The 24,850-nt window shown below is 33.5% G+C and overlaps 1 protein-coding gene and 1 long non-coding RNA gene across 5 annotated transcripts; both read left to right on the top strand.

Annotated features, from left to right (window-relative positions):
- The first annotated feature begins 1,030 nt into the window (after positions 1-1,030).
- Positions 1,031-5,139, top strand: LOC106711864. The gene is made up of 3 exons (XR_001357049.2): positions 1,031-1,200; positions 1,457-1,560; positions 5,050-5,139. It is a non-coding gene; the product is annotated as an uncharacterized LOC106711864 (long non-coding RNA).
- Positions 5,140-8,663: 3,524 nt separating this feature from the next.
- LOC106711865 (sex determination protein fruitless) lies at positions 8,664-24,708 on the top strand. 4 transcript variants are annotated; one of them, XM_045679523.1, is made up of 8 exons: positions 8,664-8,906; positions 9,722-9,873; positions 12,652-12,789; positions 12,874-12,975; positions 14,828-15,058; positions 15,642-15,836; positions 16,003-16,117; positions 17,062-17,389. In XM_045679523.1, the coding sequence occupies exons 2-8, from the start codon at positions 9,748-9,750 to the stop codon at positions 17,379-17,381; spliced, it is 1,227 nt and encodes a 408-aa protein (XP_045535479.1). In that variant the 5' UTR covers positions 8,664-8,906; positions 9,722-9,747; the 3' UTR covers positions 17,382-17,389. The 4 variants fall into 4 exon arrangements, with proteins under 4 accessions (XP_045535479.1, XP_045535480.1, XP_045535477.1 ...); XM_045679524.1 differs by lacking the exon at positions 17,062-17,389 and adding an exon at positions 24,360-24,708 and having other exon boundaries at positions 8,668-8,906; XM_045679521.1 differs by lacking the exon at positions 17,062-17,389 and adding an exon at positions 19,698-22,178 and having other exon boundaries at positions 8,671-8,906.
- Positions 24,709-24,850: the final 142 nt, after the last annotated feature.

Raw genomic sequence — 24,850 nt, 5'->3', positions numbered from 1 at the left:
AACTTGATAATTCTATCAAGACCACCTTTATACCATCATCTCGATGTCAACTAACGAGGCTCTGAATTAATTGCACCAACGATACAGTTTGCTGTATAATCAAGACATCTAACAATATTAAAATTAGTTATTTTAACATTACAATTTAATAATAGTAGGTAGGCAGAGATTAGGGATTTCTATTTGGCGTAGTCTTAGCACACCTCTATCTTGTCGTTGAAATTCACACCTCTACGCACTCATGATTGGCGTTTTTTGTTACTTTTAATGTAGCCCTACTTGAGTAATTCCCTTATTCAGCAGATATAAAACTGTCTTGGACGACCAATATTGTTTGGTATTTTCCATTACTACTAGTGTACTACATGATAATGAAACAATAAAGTTTATTTCTACTTTCTGTTTCCACTGGATTATATTGTAGTGAATGTTTGTATACAATACTGTCTGCAAAAAAAAATCCGAAGTGAAAGATACTATGGACTACTTATAAAATACATGTCTAACGTAAAGTAATGTTTTGAAGATAGCAAATAAACATTGAGCTTTTACATAATATTTGATTTTATAAAATCTAAGTTATCAACCCATAGTATTGATAGTAAGTCTAGCCATTTATGGACTTAGTAACTATGTTATATCATCCTACGCTTTAACCTTAACTATGTAATAGCATAACTATCTGTATTCAGATTCTCCGTTGTAACATCAATATTATCAACATGCGCATGTTAATAATGCTTGTCGTTGGCAAGAGCAAATCCCTTATGTTACATGAATCATTACTTATAATTATCAAATAAACTGTTATAACCAGTATAATAATTTAATTAATTAAACACATTTCTTATTTGTATTACCAATTTTTCAACTAAAGAGTTTAATTTTGTAACTAACTAGTCTAAGTGTTATACCATCAAGTAAAGTATAATACGTAATGTAAAATAATATAGATATCTATATATTTCTATTTTGTTCCAGGTACCCACGGGGAAGAGACGTCAAGAGTTTTGAATCAAAGGCAAAAAATATCAATTCACATTCGGTACATACGTGAAACACTATCAAACAGATTTCGTTAGCTTTACATGCAAAAGCACGAATAACTACTTCTCATTCAAACTATGCGGAAGCATGGCAAACAAGCTTCAACTCCAAGTAAAGCGCGTCTGTTACGTCACTGAGGCAACACACGGACACGTAAGCAAAAGAGCACACTAATAAGTCCTTATGAAACACACACAGATGTAAAGCAACTACCAGCTACGAAATTAACATGCACACACTATCATAAGCACCGAAAAGCTCTTCAGAAGTTATGATCGCCTGGTATGCGATGTAAAGGAGTGGTGCTACATTTGTCCTCCTCGGTGTACACTTACATAAACCGCAAACACAAATATGCACACGTGCTGCTAATACATGATACTTGAATGAATACTTCGTAAATTCGCAGGGTAATTAGCCAGCATACCAAAATTAATAACCACGCAGCCAGCGTAAATCGGTACTGATTGGTTGCAAACGGTGAAGGGGGACGAATGAATTTAACTACTAAAGGTGAGTTGTCTTGCAGATTGCATATTTAAGCAACAGAGCGAATGTTTTATACATTTAAAACTGTAAACTATAAAATATTCTTAAATTCTAAAAATTAAAAATTACACAACAATTGCTATTTTTCTTCATTACTCATTTACATTAATTAAGTTTTTTTATTTTATTTATTTCATTTACATTTAACTTTTACGTGGAAATAATTTAGAACGCCCTACGATGAAAAATATGCGATTCTTAACTTTGATTAAAATTTTAAATTTCTGGCTCATCGGAAATTTGCTTTAAAATCGATTACAAAATTTGTCTAGAACAAACTTACATCAAAGCAAGTTATTAAAAACCTAGTAAAATGAAAAGTCGTTCTAGAAAGTTCTTGTTTATTTATGATATTATATAAAAATATTCTTATTTCATATAAATATGGCACTATATTGTATTTAATTTAAGACTTATGAGCCCGGTAAACGATCAAATTAATAAAATTCGTAAAATCAAGCTATTCATAAAACATAACGGCCAATCACCCAATTGGTCTTCTGCTCATGCGACATATTTTTTTTTATAAATTAACCTAGGAAATGTATAACGTGTAAACATGCGTGTGAGACATGCAAAGGTATGTAGGTATTTTTAAATTTACTCTTATGACGCTTTGTGTATTGAATCGAAGAAAGCGAACGATACAAGAATGAATAAATATAGAGTGCAAATATCGACACAATTACAGATGCACTTACTAGTTTTCCTGCGAGCTGTAAAATATTCGCAATACACATTTTTACGTCTAAGTAAAAGATAAACCGTGATAACACGATAGGGATGATTGCTGGGATTAATTTAGTAACCTACAAATCAGCGATCGACCATGTTCAGGTACTACGGATCCATATCCAAGATCACACTATAGTGAACACAAACAATTTGTCAAAAGATAAAGATTTGCATATAACATCAATTCGCTTGATTCATGTTTATTATTATAATCATCTAAGCCTAGTTACAACAGATCAATTAGCGACAGAGCGGAAACTTAGACATACTCTGTATACAATGTATGTCTAATAAACAAAAGAGCATCAACATACGTTCCCTAATTCATGTAACTTGAATGTGTTTTGAATAAAGCTTAACGCTCCAAGATATTTCGACAGTGCCCATTCGGCTAAACGAAGAACATGCATAATGTCTGCCTTCGTTATATATTGAATAATACCAGTTAAAATACAACCAGTGAAACGTCTCTGTATTTGTGATTGCTTCCAATAAGTATAATAAGAGGGTTTCATCCTGAAAGATTTTAAAGAAAACGTCTTCAATTCAGTTAATAACGGTTGCAAAGGTAATTAAAGGTTGTCATCCTCAAGTGTGACGCGTACTGGGGATTCCAATAAAATACCTGAAGTAATTTTTATATTAATCTTTAATTACGAGGTGTTGAAAGCTGAAAGAACCAGCAAAGGGGCTATAGGAACATTATAAATAATATTTCTTCTTATTACTAGATTAAAACTTTAGACTTTTTTCAATTTTTTTTTATAAAGTACTCCGACCTTATTATATACTTACTTTCATGATTACAAATGGTTTCAAACACAAAGCACACAGATCTGTACAATAGTTTACATTCCTTCTTGTATACATATATTTATTATGATAGCATATGTCACTTACCACAATTTTTTTTGCTTCTTTTGTCTGTTTTATTCTGTAATTTCTTACTGGAAAGTGAAATGCATATGATCGTTGCAACACATGTCCGCACCTCAATTACCTTATGTTTAATTGCTAGTTCGCGACACATGGACTATGTTTAAATCATAATGATAAAGAAGTGTAAAATTACGAGGCGTACCGATTTTATGTTAAATCGTTGTATAAATTAATACATCCAACTCATTGGTCATGTAATTACACATGAAAAATTCAATTAAATACCTTTATTTTAAATTAATGGCCTCACAGAAATCGTGTATTTTATTCAGTTAAATAATTTAATTTTGAAACATAACATACTGTTAGAATGAAAAATAGCTCCTACTTATTTTGCAGACACAAGTTGGAAGCAAAATGCGTAACTATTCGTGCCTTTGATAGCATTCGCTTAAGCAAACCGTCTGACTTTGACAAATTCACCATTTAAAATTAAAATTCATATATTTGATTTACAAAGTACTTATTTACTAACATATTTCGCTCGGCATCGCTTTTAACCGCGAGGCGTCTCTTGACTGAACTTTGTGTAAACCTCCGCAGGTTGTTCAATTCAACGTTTCTGGAGAAAAATCTACACAAATAATAAAATACGGCCTAAAGGAAAAAATAGGTTGTGAAATTAAAATATTAATAATTTAGTCACAGAGAACGAAATTACCGGCTGTTGAATTGACTTGACTTACTTTATAGCGATAGTTTTGTGGTTATATTAATTTGCAACTTTATTTTAACACTTTATTATATTATTATACAACTAGATAGGTCGACAACTTGCATGTATTCATATACATTACATATTCATATACGTATACATATACATATTCATGTACATTCATTTTTGTTTATGTTATTTACACATTGTTATTAAATGCAGAAAAATAGCAAATATAGTCAAAACAAAATTAAAATATTGATTTAGATGCAATCGATATTTTTTATATCTTGATTAATATCGAAAACTTTATTTTACAGGTGCTAGCGAATATACCCGACGGCAAAGCGAATACTAAATATATAATGCTGTCCTCTCTTATTTCCTCTCACCTCCATGATATAAAAAGAGGCACAATTTATTTAGTTTAAAAATCCACTAAAATAAATTAGAACAACAGTAAATTTTAAAAATAAATAAACTTGTAAAATTTTGATAAAAATTTAAACTTGAAGGATCACTTCAAACATTTGGTAAATAGACGTTATTTTGACTGGGTTCAGCAAATTTTAAAACGTTTTATATAAACGGTCAGTATTTAAATCTCGAAACTGTAACTTAATATAAACTATGTAATAAGTTCTTCCGTCAGTATGAAACTTTTCACTATGTAAGAGTGAACGGGCGACCGTGTACGCTTGCATTTAATGAAATTTATGTGGCGCGGTCATGAGTAGCGCCACACTGCATTACAAGCTTAAAGGCACTGCACCACAGATTTCAGTGTCACCCTAAATTTAAAGGGTTAATTACGCGGGAATACTTATTTCACGTTTTATTTGTCGCTGATTCAAAATTCCCGTTACACGCTAAAAAATAATAACATTTCCCACCTAAAAGTAATATTAACTATTCAGGTAACTATGAAAAGACATGTTACTCGACATTATGATAGAATTATCCTAAAAGGGAGAGAGCTTTGTGCCATATTATTCCAGATCTATGTATCAGTACTTTAATATTTTTAATCCTTTCTCATCCTTATAATCCTATTTTTCCCATTCTATAATACGAATACCGTGAGTAGGACATGTTTTCGTGTCCTACAATAAAAGAATGTTTAGTTCTTTCCACAGCCTGTGAGAAGATGAACAAGGTCAACTACTGCTACGAGAACCAGATGTGTTTACAAGATGTGCTGTGCGCGCATTGCTACCGCGAAAGCAACTTTATTTCTTATTCGCGGCTACGGTTAGTATATTACAGCGTTAAGCTGTTTATATATTGATTGGAGATAAGAATAGACCTATTATAACTATGTAAGTCTAATAACTATGTAAAAAAATATAGCTAAATGTCAAAAAGTTAAACTATGTAAATCCTCAAGCGCCTGTAATAAGTACAAGGCAAATAAACGATTGAAAAAGTTTTGCTAATGTTCAAAAAGTAAGACTTTTATTATACTGATGCCAGTATACCTTTTATAAAATGATAAATAAAGCATTAATAGCCACAATCGAATGAGTAATCAGCAAAGAATGATATGAAACTGTAATCCCTACACAAAATTTAAAAATGATTTTTTCATTATCGCATTTAAAACTCCTGTCAAAAGTTATTTTTGGGTAAAGCTAGCAAATGAAAAATAGAGAAGTGCCATAATAGCACGCGCTATGATCGCCTGATGAGGTACAAGTTGTTATTTTCAGCATAATTTACATAGAGATGGATTAGCGTCCCGCGGGTCGCGCACCCGATGAATTTCTATTGTTTAGATTGGAAAACTAAGTGAAGTCGTGACTTTCCTCTCACGTCATTATTAGATTGCCGGCAACACCGACGATGAACTATCGAATTATACAAGTAATACATATATATGATCTTACCTCCATTCTGGTGATATTCTTATATCAGAGTAATCTCGTTCTATTTATAATTGTGTGTGTCAAGACCTATTGGTTATTTTGACACCATGAAACAAAACGAACGCTTAGATCAAATTTAAATCTTTTAAGGACGACTGACTAACAAGTTTTGCAAACAGTTTTACACGCATCCTCATTAACCATTCTAAGATTTGTTAACAAGATGATTCACCTTCATACTCAATTTTCATCTGTGAATCTTATGTTTAGGACTCTAGGTCTTACTTACTTACTTACTTATATTTCGTACCGTTGCTATATCTACAGAATATATGTGTAGATGCACTAGCATTGTTAAGTATTAATCTAACATTGAACGTAATAATTAATTAAATTCGCGTTCTCCATTATCCAGACAATCGAAATGGTTTAACGTAGATGTAGATGGGGTTGAGAACGAATCGATTTTCTAATGGTCCTGTGACCACCCGGCCCCGTCGAGATTGACTCATTTGCACTGCATTACATTACCGACTGACACGCTCAGCCACTCTCATCACGATCATAATCAACGGAAAGCTTTGCTAAACTCCTTGCTAAGATTTACTACTGGCCACAAGATCCACTCGTCCTTATTCAATAATTTTTGTTTAAGAAGACATTGCCCGCTCTCAAGACTAACAGTTGTAAGTTGTGGAATGTTACGATGGAATTAAAGACCGACAAACTTATCTGACCCGGTGGGCATAAGTCGAACTAAATTATAATAGCACACTAGCGCCCTGTGAATGTCAGAAAAGTGTCAAGATCCTTGTACTGTAGCTGTTTTGTCATGTTATTTTCCTTTTTGTCCTTTTCTATGTCTATGTAAATTTTACATACTTTCTGACAGAACTAACCGCGACAGAGTCGCTTCTCTTACCAGCTCAAATAGGCTTATCACTATAAATGTATTTTTTACGCTGTATTTCTGGAGGGGAAGATATATCTGAAGGGGGGATATGTTTCAAATTTAATAAATTATTCTACAAACGATGTATGTAATGTACAAATAATATTGTCAAAATACCTGCATTGTTTTTTGACTTCGCTATCAAAAATGTACTATCTAAATATCTGGACTGGTCTAAATTCAATCTTCTGCTATCGGTATGCCGTATGCCCCATACACTGATTTATTTATTACCAAGTTCAATAACCCACTCATGATTATGAGGTCGCCCGTCTCGTTCTATCTAGGCGGCGTTACACATTTCTAAATTGGCACGCACGGTGTATTTCTGTGGACCAAATTCACAATGCTGGCAATCTACTATTACTTTAAAAAACTAAACACGCATTGATATATTATAAAGTTATTTCTAAAATGTAATGGCAACCTGCTTGGTATTTTATTTTGTGTATGCCTTAATATATTAAAAAAATAATTATTTTGTAGAGTTTTAGCGATTTAAATAATCTTAAACTATATCAAAAAAGTGGTATTAAAAAATAAATTATATGTTTACTTCAGAACACGTCTCATTAAAGCTAAATGCAGGTATTTTTAGTTGTTAAATAACGTGATCCAGGTTTTATAGGTAGTTACATTTTACTCATGTAAAGCCATTTGCTATTTAGAACAGTTCAATATTAAAGCAATAAACAAAACTCGACAAATAACATATTTATGTCGCGAGTGTGTGGTTTCAATTAAAATACCGTTATAATAAATATGGTTATGTTTATCAAGAATAAAATAAAATATTTACCTTTTAGATCCAGGTAAACCGGAACCAAATCCCTTTTTTTCATAGTTAGTTGTTGAAGTGTTTGAAAAAGTCAATTTTTATCATTAAGTACTTTGTCACTATTTCTTAATTTCACTACATTCAGTAGTAAATTTATAACCTCCTCAATGTATGTTCAATATAAAGTCAACGTTCCAAAATGAAACCGATTTTCGAAATATCAGTAGGTGTGCGAGACAATTCAATGTAATTTTTTGTGGGTAGGTTAAGGAAACACAAACGGTCATATTTTAAAGTAGCCTTTGCGTGCAACATCGTCTGCGCGCAATTAAAAATAATCTAGTTAAAAATAATACATATATCGTTAATTCGTTACATACAAAAATTAATTATTTCTGTAGAATTTTACAGTCACAAGTTGTTGGGCTTTTGTGTAAGCTTCTGACGTCCTGGATCACGTATGTATCTGGAGGTGTAACACTTGTGACTAGAAATTTATTATGTAGGTATTCTTTTATACATGTTTACATGTTTAGGAAAGTTAAGAGTGTTTTTTTAATGATCCAACTATTGTATTAACTAACTAACAAACCTATTGTATTTTTTCATATCCAAGCAATCAATGATCACATGACGAATAATTTAAAAGATGTCGTGTCGTAAAAACTGAACGAAGTAGGCAAGCAAGCAAATGTAGATAAAGGTCGTTGTCCTAAACAAAAGTATTCGCACACGTGCAAACTTAGTTGCGCCATCTTACTTTGAATTTCAAAAACACGAAACATACTTGATTCCCATTGCTAGCTGATAGATGGCGCTAACGAGGTAGATGTGCGAATCTGCAAATTTGTGATAACAAAAATGTCAAGGCCAATGTTAATAATTTTCATGTTACTTGGTATTTCTATTTCTAGTGATGAAAAAAACATTGTTTTTAACGTAATCATTAATAATTGAAAAAAATAATAAGGCTTTAAAGAAGTATTTCGTAAATTCCGTTTTATTTTTTACATCACATAACCTCAATTCGGTATCTATGGATTTTGCACGAATTACGTTTTAGCTGTTTTAAAGAGTATGTTAATAATTTTACTGTTCTAAATGATAGATAATACATATTCTCAGCTTAAGAAAACTTTGAACAAAAGAAAACTTACAAAAATCACTCGTCTGCTACAAACTAAAGTTGCAAATTTTAAATTTAGCGCCACGCTTAGATACGAATGAAGTTCGCGTTGCGAATACGGGCCGATTATGATGTGAAAGATATTCCGAAGGCCGTGAGGTGCCGTGAGTGAACACGGAAATCGAGATGTGTGTGTGGTCAAAAAGACAGTGCAAGGTAGGGGTCGGGTGGCGTTTGTGATGGCAAAATTTTTGCAAATGGTGAGTTAGGAATTATTGACTTTGTGAACAAGGAAGTTTATTCTGATTTGTGTTAGTGAATTAATGGTGTGTTAGAGAAAATTTCGTTGATGATTGATAATTTTAAGATACTGAGATACGGGATCGGCAAATGGCGCTACGAATAGCTAAAGTTGACACAACTACGCGTTTAGAAATCCCGTTTGTCCTTCGATCATCAATTTCAAGGCATGCGTGATGTTCTGTAACAAGTACAATAATAGTGCACCTACAAATTCCTGAAAGCACGCGTTTGATTAGCAACTGGCACATCCAGCTTGGCGATTATAACGGTGTCAGCATGTTGCGATTTTTTTGGCCAGCGGTACTACTTTTCTAAACTCGTTTTATAGAGGCGGCTAGTGGTTTTCGCGTCCCGTAGGGTCGGTGGCCCCGCCGTGTGTCTTCTGGAGTTAAATTACATAATGTAGGGGTCTCGGTTGGAGCATGCAACAAGTAGATATGTGTCGGCGGGCTAACTGTCAATCTTGAGTACAGTAAGCTCACTGCCCGCGGCCCCTATTAATTCGAGCCGCTGATGTCACATCTCTGCGTTCTACTGTCTAAGCCCTATGGCCGCGATTTTTTTGCACATAGTGGCTTTAATGTGTATTTTGATAAACAGCGCACGTGTCTAATTACCCAGAAGATTTAGCTATTACCAAGGTTTATGGGTGTAGGTATTTTCTAAGTCTTCAACACAACATTCCTAACTTTTTAATTTAAATTTGAAAATTCTCTGTGGCGCTTTCTGGCGGTAAACATATTTTGTTGAGTTAAAATGTGATTGTTTACAGCACGGTCACTGACATTAGCACCCACAATGGACCAGCAATTCTGTTTGCGCTGGAACAACCATCCAACCAATCTGACTGATGTGCTTGCAAGCCTGCTCCAGCGTGAGGCTCTATGCGATGTCACTCTTGCCTGTGATGGGGAAACGGTCAAGGTAAGTTAACTTGATTAAACTTAATTGTAAACATACTTACTTAACTCTACATTATAATGGCATTTAATTTAATTCTTCAATTCCAAAATTTAGGTTCTGTTCCAGAATATAAGTAAATTTATTATGATCTTTGTAAATTATTTTATATTTGTTTAATTTTCATGTAAAATGATGTTTTCAATATTGCCAAAAATGTGGGAAATTTTGATAGAGTGACATGTAGATATTTATTTGTATTTGTCATGTTGATATATGGCTTGCATTCATGAATTAAATATATTATGTTGACATATTAGAGCAGCTGTTTATTATGTCATAACAAATTGCATACAATAGTAAACAATGTTGAGTAACAGACAACACAAAGAATCTATAATACAGTTTACATTTAAGCTGTTAATTCATAAATATGAATCATTCAATTTAGTATAGTAATTGTATTTTATAACTTCAATCTTTCTTCTATGATCAAAAGAATACTTAAAATATAAAATAGTAGAAGCCCAGAAAAATCATAATCACCTCTAATTTGCCTTCATATGAGCCATTAAATCAAGGCAGACTACATTGTATATATTCAAATATTTGCTAATTCTGCAAGGTTATTCTTACACAAATTGTTTTTTGTTGTGTCGTCTTAAAATCTTGAATATAATTTGCATAAACTACACAGGTTGTATGCTTTTCAAGGGAAATAATTGAATTTGTTAAGGTCTTTAACTAACAACCTGCCCTGGCTTCGCCCAGTAGCAAAGAATATGTGTCCGGTCTATTATCTGTGATATCAGTAGTACCCTTCCCGATGATGTCTAGTGACCAGCGACTTGATTCTTTGGTTATGATTATTGTTTGTAATTGTTTTATCTTCTAATCTATTTCATCAGATAGTCTAAAGCAATGTTAATCCACAGGAAATTCTCCTGATAATGAACACATTTAGGTTCGCAAATAATGTGCGTGAAATTTCTGATATTATTTCAATCTCAGGTCAAGAAATATCCTATATTACTAAAATAACTAAATACTAGCCAAACCCCGTTTTGGCATTGCTATATTTTGTGAAGTAGAAATCCAAAATAACAAATTAATGTTATGCAAAAGGTCTATCGATCTTAAAAAATATTCTATTTTTAGACAAACACATATTGAATGTGATTGTCTGTCTGTGCCAATAGATGCTAATATGAAATTTTATTTTGTGCAATTCATTAATAACATCTTCTCTGGTGCTGTTATTTATTGGTTGTTATAACTTAACAATTTATTCCTTTGACTTATTAAAATTCACGAATTTTGAAAGTTTGAAGTTTTATGCTAATAAAATGCAATTTAGTTTGTAGGTCGCCAGTGCTATTCGCTGCCTGTATGTTAGGTAGTCTGCATAAGAGCTGCATGTTGTTAACTTTCTAATTTTTATAACACTTGCTTGTCTGGTTTTAGGGTCTAGAAGACCAATTTATTGCATATATTTTGGCAGACTGTAATTCATTTTATTGCTGTTTATAACAGTTCTTTATGTATAGAAGTATTAAATTGATTAATAAAAAATATTTATAGTGCCTTATTTGATACATTGGGATAGAATTTCCAATTATTGCCAGACAATTTTTGGTGATTACACAGAACAAAATCTAAATTTTGTAACTGGCCAGCTTTATTTTATCAGTTTGTCTTATAGGGAGACTAACAGTTGCCCGCGACTTTGTCCGCGCTGAATAAAAAAAAAATCTAGTAATAAATATAGCTTATGTCACCATGGGATAGGCTAGCTTTTTAAATTGGCTCAGTTGTTTCGGAGTCTATTCATTGCAAACAAATAACAATCAAATCTTTCCTCTAAGGAAATATATTTTTTTTACTTTACTTAGTAATTTTCATACTAAGATCATCAGTACTTTTTACGCGGCAATGAGCAAGGAGGCTAATTAACATTTTCATACTGACAAAAAGCATTTTACAAAAACTATAGAGGAGTTTTAAATTTCTCTAAATATAGATAAAAAATTATATTTAGAAATCTATAAATAGCAATGTATTTCTTTGAAAAATAAATAAATTTGGTATTACAGTTATATCTAATACCAAAGTTTACGTGCTTCTTTAAATAAATTAGGGCAGTGATACATCGACTGTTTGAAGTAGTCGGTACCCATAGCTTTAATCAGTCCTGGTATGTCGGTCCTGAGCAGTTGAAGGAAAAGAATTACAGAATACAATATTTTTTTTTCTTTCTATTAATTTTATAAACATCATAAATAGTTACTGTAAATTAAACTCATAATGCCATAATTAAATTCGAAATTCTAAAACTTACCATCAAGCCTACTACAACTTTTTTATCAAAAAAACAATTTTTTTTGGTCTATAAATAGATATACAAGTGTCTAAACTTAAGACTTTAACTGCGTTACTCCAAAAAATACTGTTAGACAGTTTAATTAAACACATGTTTTAACCCTTTGACCGCCGCAGATTGATGTTATTGACGTCAACGTGGTTGTATGTTTCACAATAAATATGTATCACCACAATTATTTATTGGTAAAGATTGCATGTCACATATATAAGAGTATGTTAAAGCTATTTGAAACATTGTCTAAGTATTTTTATGATAAGGCCCTCACAGTTCATTACATGTTCAAATTTCTTTTGTAACTCATTAAATTACATTCGTTAGTATAGATTGTAATGTAAACATTATAGTCTTTATATATTTACATATGTAAATACAGAATTTGTGGTATTGTTAAATTCAATAGGTGTTACAAATTGTTGCAGGCTCACCAGACAATTCTGTCAGCATGTTCTCCATACTTTGAGACCATATTTTTGCAGAACTCTCATCCGCATCCCATAATATTTTTAAAAGATGTGCGATTCTCAGAGATGAAGTCGCTCTTGGATTTTATGTACAAGGTAACATAATATATACAAAATATAATATTAATAACACTTAGAATAATTAGAATTTTTAATTGATTAATATTTGATTTATTTCAGGGTGAAGTAAATGTTGGCCAAAATATGCTACCTATGTTCCTAAAGACTGCTGAAAGCTTACAAGTTAGAGGTTTGACAGAAAACAATACACTAAATCCTAAGGTAAATATTATTAAATTAGTATTATTTTTATATTTATTGTTTTAATTTATTTTTAAAATTGCTTCTATAATTTTTGATGCATATAGATATGAGGTTACAATAATAATTTAATAAATGCAAATTGGGAAGTGTCCCAACAATAAAAGGTTAATTAAATCTTATAATGAAATAACTTGTATCTCACAATATTTACGCGATATGACAAATAAACTAATATTTAACTTAATCATCATGTCTATGGTATTATGCTTTTCAAATATCTTGACTGCCCAAGGTCATAAACCCCGCTACAGCGACTCGCGCGAAGTTAAGAGCCGCCAAGATATCTGAAAAACATTATACATTTCTAGCTTTTGCTGTACTGTTATTTCAAAATACAGTTATGGTATAAATGGAACGCGGATGTGCATTACGTATACTGATATTGCATCCTTCAGTTTTCTTCTTAATAAGTGCAGCTCAAAATATTAGATCGTCTTAGTAAATAATTATAAGCGCATTAAGGAATTTTCTCTTGTTGACGCGCCATATTTTCTCGTGGCCTTGATATTTGTGACAAATGATAAGCCGAGAGTCTGCCAGCTAGAATCGCGTAGCACACGTGCACCCTTTTCTATGAACTAGTTTGCACAAACCGGTTGATTTGCAAGCGTTACGCTAAATTTAAAACATTGAAATTTAACGAAATTCCGTTCGACGTGTCTGCGAGTCCTCATTATATATTTACTGCAATCTAATGACTTTGATAGTCCAATGTATGGAAAATATTCGATTTGTAATTCTCAGAACGTATAGTTTAGGCCCGTTTTGAGACATATTTAGCGTTCAACCACCTTAAAGGCTATTGAAATGTAGTATCCGTCGAATTATTACATTTATATCGTAATTTAATAATAGTCTAGTGATCACCATAAAAAGTTATAGATGTACATAGTAAATGCTTCGCTCCAAATTATATGGATTTTGCTTACTTTTCAAAATAAAATTGTCTAAGAAGGAACTATCCTAAAAAGCCTGATGAGCCAAAGGCAAAAATAATTTCGAAAAACAATCTTAGTTCTTTAGATTAGCGCGATCAAACAAACTCTTCAACTTTATCTTAGTATATATGCAGATAGTAGCATGATAGTATATAGATAGTGTACTACTAGCAAACACTCTTAAAAACTTATTAAGGTAAATCAAATAAGAATAAAATGACCTACGTAATCAGACGACCTAAAATTTACATTCCACCAATAGGATTCTAATCTCTAGGAATGTTTCTAATGTCGAAAGAATCAAATATATCAAACCATTTGCCGAACTTAAATAGGAAACAATATATTTTTATTCTCAATCTGTTTTGGCTGAATTAATGTTGCAAATAAAAGAGTAAGTGATGATAATATTACTGGTATTAAAAAGCTAACGGCAGATAGTACATGATAAATAAATAGTATTTTTCCTCTTACTTCCAAATTTTAGTACACACTAAAAAACCGTTAGAAAGAATAACAATAAAAATAAAATTAATGACACAACGGAACTTCTCCTAAAAGTCTGAATAAATTATAATAAAAGAATTATTAACAGTAAAAGTTTAATTTAAGTTATATCGGTCGTCTGAGCTATCAAGTTGGAGGGATTTCACCACTTAATTAACAAAACGGAATAAACATTTATCTCAAAATTATGGAAATCATTGCATATCGGTATTTAGAAAATGCTAGCCTATCTATTAATCTCACAACTAGTTATCTAGTTACATCTCTTTATTTTGTCTTGATTGCATTTAATAGCAACGTATCACATAAGCGTTACAATTTGACTTGCGTTACGATTATAGAAAACTATAAAAAATATTGTGCAGACGGAAGAGCGGTCGACACCATCAGTTAGTGCGGAGAACCTGTCTCGCGGCGAGTTTGCGAGCCCGCCTGCTGCGCACGCGCACGGCGGCAGCACGCCTCTGCCCGCGCCCCCCGCGCCTCCCGCACCCCATGCACCCCATGCACCCGCTCCCCCCGCACCTCCGGAGAAGCGGCGCAGGAAGAACTCATCTCTGCCACGCGACGATGACATACCATACCGGCACTACGAGGTTAGTGGAATTAGTACAATGTGTCGCTTTACCTATTATCTATTCAATTGTTGATCACTTTAGTCTTAAGAATACAAGTTCAAGGTACAAAAGTCAATTCCCTGCTGACCTTTTTCAGTTAACACCTGCAATCTTATGTGAGCTATGTTGACTTTAGTAAAGATTTTGATGTATAAATATTGTCTATTAAAAAAAAAATATTATATCATGTATGACAGCTCCAGTAGACATAACTTAAACAATGTGTTATCTTTCAATTTTCACATCATCACCTTCTTCACCATTTAGTGTTTTAAAACATTGTATCTGTTGTTTTGTTCGAAGTATAGAAGCAAATGTTTTAACTTTACTTAGCTTATTAATTAGCTTACGATTTTTCGTAAGGTTTTCTTATAACTGCTAATTTGATAGACATGCCTCTCAGCAATGTTAGGTGAAGTGCTGTCGTCATGCGAAGTCTCTGATATTTAATCGTGTTCTTTTTGTTTGGCATATCAAGTGACTCACTACTCGTATACTTGCATACTATTTAGTTGAGTAGTACAGTGCAGAGGTAAATAGAGTCTGTTGTGTACGTGTACAGTCGCACGCGAAAGGTGGTAAGGGAGGGTCGACGGGGTCGGGGTCGGAGCCGTCGACTCCTCCGCCGGCGCACACGCCGCAGCGCCTGACGCCGCTCGTTGCGCACGCGCACGTCAAGCAGGAACCGGACACGTACGCCGCGCCTCACCCCGCGCCGCTTCACCCTCCCCCGCACTTCGACCAGACACGTCTAACGGTCAGTCCTATATGTTTCATTGAAGGATTTACCGACCTATCTTTTACCTGTATTTTTTTTTATAAAAAGTATAAAAAGAAAAGGAAAGGGATGTTCTAAAAAAGGTTACTGCTTAAATTTTTTTGTCATTGATTGCTATACTATATGGGAAATATGACGTTTTCAGGGAATGGGAGTTAATGAAATGGCATCTATGTTGACTCAGCACCCACTTGGTAACGAATGTAGCGAGAACGAGACCATGCTGCAGCCTCACCCGGATCAAACTGACACCATCGATGGTAAGTCGCAGCATTGTTTATGAGATGACCACAAACATTAACAATAATAGACAAACAATAGTTAATAAATACAATCATCCCGACTGCTGTACTGTATGTAACTCAAATGACCATTCTTTAATCAACTATTATTCATACTTTAATATGCATTAAATTGTTTAGGTTACCGGAGATTGTAATGGAACATATACCCAAAAAACATTACCCTGTCAATTGGGCAAATAATGAACATATTTAAATTCAAATTAAATATATTTATTTCATAATAAAGTTTGTGGTTGTCTGAATCTCTTTGGAAAGGAGAGCTATCTGTGGCAAAGCTTTTTAAAATTAAAGCCTTAATAAATTAATGTTGACCTTTTAAACATTGCCACAATAGGTTTTCTTTATCTGTTATATGTTTTCTGTGTTGCCAGCTTTTGATATTCTGCTTCGTAAATATTTGGAAACATAAATCGATCTAAATAAGAAATGTTTATAGTTCCAAATATTTACTTATAAATGTGTTTGTTTTATAAGGGCATGACATTAACACCTTACAGCATGATCTTTTTACTCTTGCTTCTATCATTCTTCTCTAATTTGCACCAACCATTTATTAATAGCTTTTTTTATATTACTTTGGCTTTTATATATTTGTTAGTTATCGAAGAAATCGGTGTGGTTATAAAATAAAATCGCGTAAGATTTGGCGCTCCCCCAGTAAAGGTCGTGTAAAGTTTTTTCCGTATAATTACAAGTGTGTGTAAATTAAATTGTGTATAATAAGATTTAGGTGTAAACAAACGGTAAATTTTTTGATTAGGTTTGATATGAATTTTTGAGGTATGCATGGATACAATGGAAATAATGTAATGCGTAAAATTACCTGAAGGAACGTGTATTGAAGGCAATAAGCATGCGATAAAATAAACTTAGAAGTGAACCGATTACATATCTTACAGGTGAAAACTTTGGCGTTGATGAAAACAGTAAGCCTCCCGAACGATTCAACAAATTATCGAATATTAAGAGCATTATGAAAAGCTACAAAATGGCACTAAATCAAAACAAACCTTACAGTATTCCTATGACTTGTAATATTTGTGGTAAAAATGTTGGCAACATAAAGAAACATATGAAATCTCACAATCCTGAACAACATAAATGTCCCTTGTGTCCAATTATATTGACTAGAGCTGATAATTTAAAAAGGCACCTGCGCATGAAACATTGTTCCGTCTTGAGATCTGACAATATGTCAAATATTCAAACAACATGTTGAAAAGCGACCAATGCATAATAATCTCTTACAATACATAGGATTTTTTTAAAGGAATACATTAATGAAATTTAGTTATATTTGTGATTCTATCGTGAAATTAGGGTAGTATTTAATTTTTTTTAATATTAGATACAGTCATTAGTTTTATCTATGCATCTCTTTTGTGTGTAATCCAATGAATTTTAAACTAAAAATAGTCACATAAAAAGTTCATAAATAAATTGATTACTTATGTTACAAATTAAAGTAAAAGCTTGTGGGAATTTGCACTTAAATCATAAATTCATTACTAACGAGGCGTATGTAATATATACATGATATACTCCAAAGAGATAGCTATAAGATTTCTAAAACCAAATATCCCATACTAACATTTCTTTGTTATAACATGAATTGCTTTCACAGGTTCTATTTCCATTTTGTAATTAGTAATAAGGTGTGGTGTGTTCATTTCTTTATAACAAGTCATAACAAGCACTGTATTATTTAAGGATAGAGTAAAAAGATGTTGTTTTTCTTTTGAAACGGAATGTTAGTTTTGGTTCACTAGTGTTTGTTATGTCTGCTAAGAATCAGTAAGCTATAGTCACACGGGTATAAAATGTATGGCTAAATTTAACTCGGCTTTGAGCTATTTAACTTTCTATTTTCAGTATTATTTTTTTTAATAATAAAATCTCACAAACCTCTTGGTTTAACACTTAAATAAGCAAATGACATGGTCTAGTTTATTTTATTATTAAATAGTGATAAAATCTCAGAATTGTGATATCATATTCATGTTAATTTAATTTAGCTTCAACTGATTTTTTTTTTTAATTTCTTATTAATTATGTAACGTTGAAGCTTCTCAGGGTGAATTTTATATTTAATAGTATACTCATTTTTAAACACGAGCTGTGAGTATGGGATGGATATCATTTTATCTGTGCTCTATATATTTTTGACGTAGTAAAGACGTATCCATTTAAATTATAAAAAAAATGAGAATTCAATGTACTATTGTACAATATATGAGAGCAATAAAATGACATCCTACCTTCGCTATGACGCACTGGCGATATTATGATCTCTTATTGTTCCTCGTAGCAAATGTTGAAAACAACAAAGCGTTCAAGACTGATTTTGTATTTTGGGACAACGTTCTATAAATAATAATTTATTAATTTTTAAACAACTAACTTGTAAGTATCGTTATTGTGTGTTCGTTGCAAATATATTCCTTTTTTATTTATACTTATTTTCTTTTCATTTTCATCCTCTTCCATGCTTCGTTTTGTTTACAGCAAACCTGTTTCTAAACAAATCGCATTCTGTTATCGGCTTGGTGAAAGTGAAACTATTATTAACATTTCATGCAATTGTAACAACACTTACAAATAACAGACACCATTTCTTCAAATGCCATAATCGATTCATTTTTGCATGAATCTCTTGAAATATGATTATTTTTAAGTAACTTTATTTCGGAGGTTTTGTTGATAATATAAAATATGATTAATGGACTTTCTTATTAATTAATGAGCGCTTTTAAAATAGTGCTAGGAGAAGCATAGTTTAGCATTTACAAACTAATTTCGATGCTGCTTTGAAAACCTAGTGCTAATATTATGTTGTCGATCTTTGAATAACTTCTTGGTGACCGACAGTAGAACTTTGACATATTAGCCTTCTCGATATATCTATTCTCTTGTAATTTTTTGTAAGACTAGTAAAAAGTGGTATTTTTTTCTTTTAAAATATAGTACTTATATTTTATAAATACTTAATCATATGTAAGGTTGATTATTCTAGGTTCTACTGTATTAAACTAACTGATATCGTAATTTTTAAAATCTAATTATTTCAAAGACGTGTAATAAAATGCTGCAGAACCAACAAACAACTTACCGTTAGCAGTATGCGATTATGAATGATGACTGAATATTTTTGAAATCCAAATTTCTATTCCCATTAGTAATTTTGGTTTTTAAAGTTTTTTAATAATATTTATTTTATTATTTTCCTATTTTTTTTTAAAGTGAACCTTCATCAAATCATTCTTGTCCTTTAATTTCTTTGCAATAGATTATGATTATTAATAGCGTGCTAAAAAAGACCGTAGATCCGACTACCGAAATGGTCTGTATCCCAATAAAATATTACTTAGAATAAATTTGAATATAATTCTCTTAATAACTTTGCATTAGGTAATCGATCGAATCATTCATAATCGCATCGTAGCGTATTGTAAGAGTACATAGGGGTGAGGTGAGTTGGCACTGCGGCATGGCACGGCATTCGGCGAGGGTGGGAGTGACGGCTCGGTGGTTGCAGGCTCGAAGGGCTGGCACATGCGGCTGACGTTCGAGCGGGTGGCGGGCGCACTCAACCTGCACCGCTGCAAGCTGTGCGGCAAAGTGGTGACGCACATACGCAACCACTACCACGTGCACTTCCCCGGCCGCTTCGAGTGCCCGCTGTGCCGCGCCACGTACACGCGCTCCGACAACCTGCGCACGCACTGCAAGTTCAAACACCCCGCGTACAACCCCGACACGAGGAAGTTCGAGCCCACGCCGCCGGTGTCCGCGCCCGCGCACGCCACGCACGCCGCGCACGCCACACACGCGACACACGGCACGCACGCGACGCACGCGGCGCCGCTGTTCGCGAACCACCTCGATGCGAGCTTCGATTGATTGTCCATGTACTGGCTGGGCCTGGACGCCGTGTGAGCGCGCGCCCGCGCACAGCCAGCCCGCCCCGCTCCGGCGGACAGACTCGTGTGTTTGCATTCTAATGGACCGTCTCGCGTTGACTTTCCTATTTAGGATTAAGCTGAAGTGCTATTACTTAAGCGGGCCTTAAATTCAGTTCTTAATGCTCATCCACGATGGGCCACTCGTTTTAGTATTGTCTCGGTTGTGCATTTGACTTGCCCCAGTGTGACCTTTTATAAGAATCCTATCAATGGATATTATAATTGTTAGACGTTTCTCAAAAACGAAACGTAAATCCTTTTAAATGTCGCTTAATAAATCGAAGCGTTTATTAATGTAGGTAAGCAAATTTTTTTCTATACCAATCGCTATACGGGAACGGGCAAAAGCAATAATATGATGTTACTTTTATTACCATATTATTTTTTATATTATATCAATAGAAATCTTAAGCTATTTAAGGAGTATACACTATATTCGAGTAGCGGTGCGACCGCGAAGTTATTCTGGCTATTTAACGGCTGCCCATAAGCGGGCATTCATCGTCTTGTTTTATTTATTCGTTAGATAGGGAATTCTGAGTTTCCTGTAGCTAATTGTATTTATGTTATATCCTATGAGTGGTGCGGAATGACAACAGGCAGGTTGAGAGGACTGGCAAGAGATTGTGATCTGTCGTCGGTCAACGACATATAAATATTGACTGAATCTCAGTGTAGATGCATTTGTAACTCTATGAGGCCTTTGCAAGATGGATAATTATTAAGGATTTGTGATGTATTAACGGATAGCGCCTAAGGAAACATACGAAAAGATTTTTTTTTATACTAGACTAGTTGATCTATTTACGGAGATTGTTTTTTTATACTTAGATATATTCTATTGTCTGATTTAATATAATTTTATATTTATGTGACGTATGTATATGATTTATCAGTGTTGTTTGTTTTTATTGATCCAACCTATATGGTAACACTTCGCGACTTAGTTATGTTCAGTCGGCAGTCGATACACTGCGAGAGGCAGTCGTTAACGTTGTTGACGTTTTTTATAATTTTATCGTTGGTAGATGTTTTGACGTTTAGTTGATTTAAAGGGTCGCCAGAGCCCACATGTGAACGGTGCTTGAGGTCGAAGACCTCTTTTCAATTATTTTAAGGTAGGGTGGAACGTTCGAGGGTTGCGCATTTAGTAACCAATATTGGCATTCTACGATTGGGACTAACCTAGCGTTTATGTATGTATTTTCAATTAAGATTTAAGATTGTTACATTTTTAGCTAAACACTTAGAGTGGTACGGTAACTGAAATGTGATAAAATGGAATGGTGCTAGAACCAAGAGTGTTAACACGCTACGATTCGACTCCTATTTGTAATATTTAATGTTTTAAACGATTAGTTACTTTGCATTGTTGTAAGGCGTCTAGCATCCAGTTGCGGTCGCGTCCGTTGCGTCACATTTACGTGACGTTCACGTCGCGCCAATAGACATTACAGTATCACTCGAAATTTTACCTTCGTTTTTTTAAACGTTCAAATTGACTTAATATATATTATAATAAAGAGATTTTTTTACAAATCGAATCCAACTCAGCCAAAAAGTAGATGTCAGTTGTATGTACCGTTTTCTTTAGTTTTTCATATTTCCTAAGTTGTGGCGGCGATGCTGTTTTATGTAGCTGTGAACATGCAATTTCACTTGTGCAATTTTTTTTAATAGTCATAACTCATAACTAGATTTACATTTGCTTATTAAATATAGGGGCCCACTTGATATATAAGCACTAAGCTCCTGTGTCCCGAGAGGGTATGCAAATATCACCAAACGTTTCTTCCACAAAGATTTTTTAATATTTATTTTAGTGATAAAAAAGATGTTTATATAACTTACCAGTCGTACGTCGTGGGCGCTTATTATTTGATAGCATTTCATACTCAGTGCAATATTACTAGTTATTTAATTACGTAACCAAACTAAAGGATATTATAAAAGTAATGAATGTCTCCGAAAATGGAGCTAATACTTTTTTTATTTACATAGTGAAGTACTTCTCATTTCTACATCTACCAATCAACTTTAAATGTCAGCAAATATGTTTTTTATATTTTTACATAAGTATAGAATTCCTTAATTTAATTTATACAAAGAGAATTTATACTTTGTTTTTTATTAAAGTTAATAATTTTTACTTTCTACCTCCAAATAGCGGCTTTTTAAAAAGCAAATATAATATTTTTCCTTTTATGTGTTAAGAAGTACATACTTCTTTTAGTTTCTATTTAAATATTTTTACCTTGCAATAGAGTAAATCTTTTCTAATTTCAATTGTATTGTTAAAGTAATGTTTATCTCTTCCTAGCAATTAGGTAAGAGAGGCAGAAAGAGAGCGAGATAGTGAATAGGTTGTTTTTATATTAAACGGAAGTACTTCTCCTATTTTGTATGTAGGTAGAGAACGCAGTTTGGGTTACGGTGTTGTACAGGTTTCATAGCTGGTAATATTAAGGATTAGCTTGTTTACCTCTGCCAATCGTAATAGTTAATGTTTAATAATTTATTATTGTCGCGCAATTCAAAGTCTATTTGTTGATGAATAGATCATAGCTATCCGATACGGGCGGGCGCCGGGCGTTCTTCGGCCGCGCGCCCGAAACTTCATCTAATCGTGAATGCATTTTTTTTTGTATATTACTGTCACTCGAGACCAATTTTGAATATTGAATTTGCTATAGCAAATCGATCGATTAGTAATATAGATTATTTTAGATATTTTAGGTTAGGATACTATGATAGTGTCTGGCCAGAATATTTTGGAGTATCACATCGTTTGGCTCAGAAAATATCACCCCTTTGATCTCTTTTCAGCTTTCAGAAAGTGTGCAACTTAATAAATATATAATGACCACGTAATTGGACTTATTGAAAGCTAACATTATGCCATATGGATTTACACATAAGGTTAACGAATTACTAAATTTAGTCTTATTGAAAATAAGGTCTATATGACCTAGTCACTTATTTGGCCAATCTAATTGAATATTCCAATTTATTGTATAATAATAAAGGCCTCTTAATATCACGGCGATGTGGTGTTATTCGGAATTCAATGGAGTGCAGGACGAGCGCTATGGTTATTTCAGGATAGCAATGGTCTAGTTATGTTTATTTTGTTTATTTTTAACATTAGCCAATTTGTTATAGTGTCGTGTATCAATAGTATAAATACTAATAGGCGGGGGTGTCAAATCTACCTAACAACTATCCAATTGCTGTTGTTATATTTTTAAATGAAATTTTATGAAACATTTGTTGTGTCTATGATATAATTTTAAATAATCTTGGTTTGATGCCTCCATTAAAAGTTTAATTTTGATTTTTTTTTTGTTTTATGCAATCAGTTAATGCAATTTTTTATTTCACATTGATGTTATGTAATGCAATTTTAACATGTTGCAAACTCCTGCATTTATCTGTTGTATTTATTACTAATTTTTACATTAAATTGTGCTATGTTACAATTCGTGTAGTTTCAGTTGTGCGTGTCACTCGACCCATCCTCATTGTATGTCGGTCACTGACGCCGGGTTGTGACACATTTAGCTGTCATTGTACACGGAGCAGCAACACTTCATGTCAGAGCATGCATGCGCCCATACTGTCAAATAAACGACTTAAAAGTATTGCTGATCTCTTTAAAAAAAACCCAAGATTTGGAGACCGAGACCGATTCAAAAAGCTTCTCAATTTTAACAAAGATTTAAATGAGACCATAGTCTTTTGAACTATTTGCAAGTGTGCTGTTGCAAATTCTATCTTGAACACTTACAAAAATAAACGAACCAAAAGTTAATTCAACAACATTGAAATTGTTTATATCTTGTTAAACCGCTGAAATATATACCCAAACATTATACGTTCCGTTTGTAAGGAACCTATATCTTACCATTTACCAAAATTGAAACCATTGGGAAAATTACCGATTACCAAAATAATACACATGAGTATACATGATTTTTTTGTTCATTTTTAAAAGCGCCTGGTAATCAGAAATAGTTGGACGCAATTTTACTCAATCCTACACATTGCTCATACATTTTAATAAGGATTGCGAAATCAAAACTTTAATATTCCATATTGGTTTGAATCTTTGTTAAAAATATGTGGCGTATGATTAATGTATTATAGCAATCGGTCCCAAGCCTTGGCGGCTACAAAGCTTTGCGCGGACAAGGAGCATGTAAGGTGACGGCGAGGCGTGACGTCATTGTTCGCAGAGCGGCCGCACACAGCTCCCGTGCAGTACTCGTACCACAGCATGTTCGTTGCGGCGGCCGAAAGCGCCGCACTGTGGCGCTGCAAATCTTGCGGCAAGGAGGTGTCCAACCGCTGGCACCACTTCCACTCGCACACCGCGCAGCGCTCCATCTGTCCCTACTGCCCGGCCACGTACAGCCGCATCGACACTCTGCGCGCCCACCTGCGCCTTAAGCACGCCGCGCTCCTGCTCAAACATTAGGCATTGCACACACCAACGGCCCCCGACCTCTACCTTGCTCTGACACACACACACACACAATACGTACACGAATACACAAAACATATACACACACACATGAAACACACACGCACACTACACACACACAAACACGTACACTTATACATATTTCTTTAAGTATTGTAAATGTAACTGTTTTATTTCTTGTTGACGTTATTTTATTGGTTGTAACGTTTTACATTAATATTATTAAACCAGTAGGTAATTTAT

Source organism: Papilio machaon, chromosome 9 (genome assembly GCF_912999745.1).
Source record: "Papilio machaon chromosome 9, ilPapMach1.1, whole genome shotgun sequence".
NCBI classification, from domain to species: domain Eukaryota; kingdom Metazoa; phylum Arthropoda; class Insecta; order Lepidoptera; family Papilionidae; genus Papilio; species Papilio machaon.
This window is presented reverse-complemented; position numbering and strand designations above follow the sequence as displayed.

Excerpts from the sequence above, each read along its gene's own strand:
- LOC106711865 (XM_045679521.1), top strand. The coding sequence starts at position 9,748 with ATGGACCAGCAATTCTGTTTGCGCTGGAACAACCATCCAACCAATCTG. Across the intron at positions 15,837-16,002 it reads TCGACCAGACACGTCTAACG|GGAATGGGAGTTAATGAAAT; the intron begins GTCAGTCCTATA and ends TGACGTTTTCAG. Across the intron at positions 16,118-19,697 it reads TCAAACTGACACCATCGATG|GCTCGAAGGGCTGGCACATG; the intron begins GTAAGTCGCAGC and ends CGGTGGTTGCAG.